Genomic DNA, 6,063 nt, shown 5'->3' with positions numbered 1-6,063 from the left:
CTATCGTCTCCTCCTCCTCCTCCTCCTCCTCCTCCTCTTCTTCTTCTGTCTCTTGGGGGGTACAGTTGTGGGGTATTGGATAGGCTTGATAGGAAGGAAGAGCGCATCCGTGTGCCAACCCAACTGTCATAGCTGGTGGCTTTGTCCCTCGAGGACAATATAATCACCCCCCACCCCCAACAAGCTCTCTTTCTGGAGATAGGCTGCTCCCAGGTAATTTCCACAGGTAGTTGTTGATTTCCTAAGCTATGTATTTATTTATTATTACATTATTTTTGATGTGCAGTATCTGAATTCAAATGTAATGTAGTATGGCTATGGAGCTGGGCTCTGGAATAATAGCAAAGGAAGACTCTTCTCCAGAAACATGGTTACCAGTCACCCTGTTCCATTGATGGTCTTCTTGTGGAAAGGGGCACTGCTCCAGAACAATAAAAATCCATGCATGCAGAAAACTAGTATGACAGGGGGAAGAGATTGGGTAGAGCCTTTTACTCTGATTTGCTGCCTGTTCTTGGGGACTTATGCTAGAATCCTCAACCGCTACTATTTCTGAAGAAGAAGAAGAGATTGGATTTATACCTCACCCTTCACTACCTGAGGGAGTCTCAGAGTGGCTTACAATCTCCTTCCCTCCCTCTCCCCACAATAGACACCCTGTGAGGTCGGTGGGGCTGAGAGAACTCTTTCGAGAACTGCTCGTGAGAGAACAGCTCTGAAAGAACTTGTAACTGACCCAAGGTCACACCAGCAGCTGCATGTGGAGGAGTGGGGAATCAAGCCCGGCTCTCCCAGATTAGAGTCCGTGCTCCTAACTACTACACCAAACTGCCTTTGGGTCCCAGGCAGTTCTAGAAAAAAACCCCGATCTGACCTCTTTTCTAGCCCAATGATGATAGTCAGAGATCACCAATGGTTGGGCCACTGTCTTCTCCTCTTCCTCCCAAGGGGACACACCACTGATTTCTTTCAAGAGAGTGGCACCCACTTTTCAACCATGTGTTTGTAAATTCCATGTATGTTTTGAAGGGTAGAAGATGTTGTACAGCCATATTGGGCCATGCAACTACCCCCCAACAATGACAAAATCCACAAGGTTGTGGGCTTGTGGCACAGAACTCTTCAAGAGCTCCACACAACGAGCCATTGGCACATTAGGACCTTGTGGCATTTTAAACTCACTCTAAAATGGTGTGGGCAAACTTGTGGTGGCTACTTCAGGGAGCACACATGAATACCATACAGTTTGGTGTAGTGGTTAAGTGCGCAGACTAGGGCTGCCAAATCCCCCCGGGGGCGGAAAACCCCCCGCCCCAGAGGCCCGTCTCTCGACGCCAGGGAATCGGGCCCCGGGGGGAACCCCGCCCCGGCATGCGCATCACAGGGAAGTGATGTCATGACGCAGGGCACGCTGGGGGCGGGGCCATGACCATACAAGGGAAAACTCTATGGTTTTCCCTTGCATGGCCGTGGCCACCCACCTCACAGGGTGTCTGTTGTGGGGAGGGGAAGGGAAAGGAGTTTGTAAGCTGCTCTGAGACTCCTTTGGGTAGTTAAGGGTGGGGTATAAATCCAATCTCTTCTTCTTCTTCTTGTGACTGCCATAAAAAGAACAGATAATTCATTTCACTTTCTGTATCACCTAATGTGTACTACAAGGAGATCTACATAATGTTGAAATTTTGTGGCCTTGTGTTCCATTTGACAAAGAGAACATCTTTGATATGGTCTCCGCCAGGAAAACCACAAGCTCCACCGTGACCTTCCATAACCTTAGACTGATTTGAGGGCTGCCTACCTGAGAAATCCAAGAAATACTGATCGGGGAAAGGTACGCTTCTTCACTGATTGATTCAATTTCTACCCCGCCCTCCCAGCCAAGACCGGCTCAGTGCAGCTTACAAAATACAACGTGACATTTACAATGTACATAAAACATTAGACAACAGCAGTTAAAACAATTCTAAAAGCAAGCAAAAACCTTGTATAGGTTAATATAGCAGTCATTACTGATCAGGGAAGGGTACTCTTCTTGACTGATTACATTTCTACCCTGCCCTCCCAGCCAAGGCCGGCTCAGGGCAGCTTACAAAATACAACGTAACATTTACAATGTACATAAAATATAAGTTAGACAAAAGCAGTTAAAACAATTCTAAAAGCAAGCAAAAACCTTGTATAGGTTAATATAGTAGTCCTATATCTTTGATGGAAATGCCAGGTGTTTTGTTTTATATTTCCTCTAGCTTTCCTCCTTTTTACACTTGAGTCCAGTAGCACCTTAATGACCAAAAAGAAGTCCAAGGTATGAGCTGAAAAGCATGTACCCTGGAAATCATGTTCGTCTTTAAGGTACTACTGGAGTCAAAGGCTGGTCTTCTACTGCACACGAACATGGCTACCCACCTGAACTTTTTCTACAAAAAGAGCCCTGGCATATATCTTTGATGGAATTGCCAGGTGTTTTGTTTTATATTTCCTCCAGCTTTCCTCCTCTTTACACTTGAGTCCAGTAGCACCTTAAAGACCAAAAAGAAGTCCAAGGTATGAGCTGAAAAGCATGTACCCTGGAAATCTTGTTGGTCTACCCACCTGAAACCATCCTTTTCACACTGCCACCTTTCTCTTAAAAAATATTGCCTTTCTCCTCCACAGCCTGCACAGTGCTTCCTTCACCTGATCATTCCTTAGGCAGTAAATCATGGGGTTAAGGAAGGGTGTTATGGCAGTATAGCAGAGTGTTACTATCTTAATGACACTTGAATTGATTTCTCCACTTGGCATGACATAGAGCCCTGCCACTGGGCCATAGAAAAGAGTCACCACCATTAAGTGAAACGATATGGTGGAGAAGGATTTTAACCGGTTGCCTTTGCGAGAGTTTTTCACCAGGGTGACAATCACAGAGCCGTAGGATAGCACAACGAACACGATATTGCCTAGGATCACCAACACGTCCATGAAAATCTGACTGATGAGAGGAGCAGTTGCAAGGGGAGGGCAAGCCAAAGCTAGAATTGGTCCAGGATCACACAAAAAATGGTCAATGAGATTAGGGCCACAGAAGGACATCTTGGAGATCAGTGTCACTGGGACAATGTATGTCATGAAGCCAAGGACCCAACAAAGAGTTACCAGGGCATAGCAAAAGTTTGGGGACATGATCTGTGGGTATCGCAGTGGGTGGCAGATGGCCAAGTACCGATCCAAGGCCATGGCTGAGAGGAAGAAGCATTCAGTGCTGCCAAGAGAGAAGAAGATGTAAAACTGGAGGAAGCAGGAACTGAAGGAGATGGTCTTGTGGGACGAGGCCAGGTCAAAGAGCATCCGAGGCACAGTGGTGCTCACGTAACAGATCTCCAGCCAGGAGAAGTTGCTCAGCAGGATGTACATGGGAAGCCGGGACAGGTGGGTGTCCAGAACCACCAGTGTGATGATGGTGATGTTCTCAGCCATGGTGATCATGTAAAGAAGAGTGAAAAAGCCAAGGAGCAGGAGTCGTTGCGGCTGCCCAACCTCAAAGCCCAGCAAAATGAATTCCTGAACTGTGGTCCTGTTGGCCAACTCCATCTGGAATTAGATACCAGAATTATCTTTACATGCAATATACTGTTGTTGCCTGGCTATCTGTTTCCATAGAAAGATGAATGCTCAAGTGACGTACCATTTAGTTAGCGTAAGAGGATATAACATCCACCCCAAGTCCTGTAGGGTTATGATTTGAAATTGCTGGTAATGAAACAGATTTGGTGATATTCAGTACAAAGCAATCAGAAGAAAATAATTGTGCTCTATTCGTCATGCTGTATGTGGCTGGTTTAAGGGGTTCAAGTTGGCATGGTATGGTCCAGTCTCATCAGATCTCAGAAGTTAGGCAAGGCTGGTGCTTAGATGGGAGATCGCCAAGGAAGCATCCGCGGAGGAAGGCGGTGGCAAATGCTTCTCGCTTGCCCCGAAAGCCCTTTGCTGAGGTTGCCATAAGTTGCTTGCAATTTGATGGTACTTGGATATGTACATAGCTGGCTGGTTTAATGCAACTTGATGATCAAGTGAAAGAATTCCTGGACTGTGTAAATAGGTAACCCAATGGAAAAAAAGAAAACGAGGTCAAGAGAGACCTCGGTGGTAGAAAGTTCCATCAAGTCAGATGACTTATGGTGACCCCGTAGGGTTTTCAAGGCAAGAGATGTTCAGAGGTGGCTTCCCATTGCCTGCCTCTGTATCATCCTCCTGGTATTCTCTGGCGGTCTCCAACCCAAGTACTGACCAGGGCTGACCCTGCTTAGCAGCTTCCAAGATCTGATGAGATTGGGCTAGTCTGGGCTATCCAGGTAAGGGTAAAAGGTAAAGGTTCCCTTGCTCAAAAGCCAGTCGAGTCCGACTCTAGGGTTGTGGTGCTCATCTTCATGTCAAAGCCGAAGAGCCAGCATTTCCGTGGTCATGTGGCCGGCATGACTAAACGCCAAGGTGCACGGAACGCTGTTACCTTCCCACCGAAGTGGTCCCTATTTATCTACTTGCGATTTCTTGCTTTCCAACTGCTAGGTTGGCAGGAGCTGGAACTAGAGACGGGAGCTCACTCCATCATGCGGCACACTCGGGTCTCGAACTGCTGAACTACCGACCTTCGAGAGCCTGCAGTTCAGTGTCTTAACCTCTTGAGCCACCGCATACGGCTAAATTTATGTATTATAGCATACGAGAAAATAGAACAAAGGGTCTCTTTTATATGAAAGTCACATATGACCTTTGTGTTGAAGTTGCAACCTATACTTGGTTCACTGGAACCATCTAATGTCATGTAACAATATTACAGAGAGAGGATCATCATGTCTTTAGGATGGGAATGCAGAACCAGTTGCAGTGAAACATAGTCATTTTCAGTGGAAAACTGCACTCAAATCTCACAGCCCCCTGAAAACAGCAGCGCCTATCGATGGACTGGATAGCGATAAAATAATTAAATGCAAAGAAAATAATCATATTAGCAATGCATATCGAAAAGAGAAACAGTATGCATCTATAGATTCTACACACTTCACAATGTAATTACATGGGTGGGGAGGAATCTAAGGCGTTCTTCTATTGAAGGTGAACTCAGAACGTATGGATTTGTCTAGATCCACCATAGGGAAATATGTTTCCATGAGAATGCGACATGACAACTATTTGATATTGATGAAGAGGAAAAAGTAAGTGGGTGTGTGGGATTTCAGAGAAGTCATAATTTGATAATGTTTTAGTGTGATAGCTTCAAATGGACATGGTATTTAGTTGGGTTGAGGATACGATACAGTAGCTTACATGAAGCTTACATGAAGCTGCCTTATACTGAATCAGACCCTGGGTCCATCCAACTCAGTTCTGTCTACTCAGACTGGCAGTGGCTCTCCAGGGTCTCAGGCAGGGGTCTTCCCCATCACTTCCTGCCTGGTCCTCTTAGCTGGAGATGCTGGGTATGGAACCTGGAACCTTCCGTGCACCAAGCAAATGATCTACCACTGAGACATGGCAGAATGGGAAAAGTAATACATGGCACACATTTGAGATACAACTCTGGGTTTCTTAGGTTTGCAGCCTCTGCTCGTTACTGTTAACTAAGCGTATAAACTGAAAACTATTTTGAATTAAGGATGCCGACACATAGTTTGGGATGCTCTTAAACTGGTATTGCAGGGAAAGTGTAATAGTTTGACTTCCTATTACAGGACAGGACAGGAAAGGAAAAGGACAGAAGACAGAACCCCTAACTTACTAGCCAAGATACATGAACTGGAATTTAGGTACAAAGCAATTTGATACACATTGTGTTTAAATGAAAAGGACAAACTCTTCATAACATTTATGACAAATCTATTTAATAAAGTTATGCAAGAAGGAGTAATACCCCGTCTCTGGAACAGTAATTGTAATTCCTACATTTGGCAAAAAGTTTGTCCTAGCAAACTCTTAGAGAACAATCTCAAGATCTACCAGAAGCTGCACATTATTTATAAATGATATTGATATATAGTGTCTGCATTGTATTGATTTCTTTGATCTTTCCTAATCCTGTGAATGATC

General features: G+C 45.1%; 1 protein-coding gene across 1 annotated transcript; it reads right to left on the bottom strand.

Annotated features, from left to right (window-relative positions):
- Positions 1-2,607: 2,607 nt before the first annotated feature.
- Positions 2,608-3,570, bottom strand: LOC107117772 (olfactory receptor 11H6-like). The gene has a single exon (XM_015419936.1). It carries the CDS (start codon positions 3,568-3,570, stop codon positions 2,608-2,610), a length of 963 nt encoding a protein of 320 aa, XP_015275422.1.
- Between the last annotated feature and the right edge of the window lie 2,493 nt (positions 3,571-6,063).

This window comes from Gekko japonicus, unplaced genomic scaffold (assembly GCF_001447785.1).
Source record: "Gekko japonicus isolate JY-2015 unplaced genomic scaffold, Gekko_japonicus_V1.1 scaffold3888, whole genome shotgun sequence".
NCBI lineage: Eukaryota > Metazoa > Chordata > Lepidosauria > Squamata > Gekkonidae > Gekko > Gekko japonicus.
This window is presented reverse-complemented; position numbering and strand designations above follow the sequence as displayed.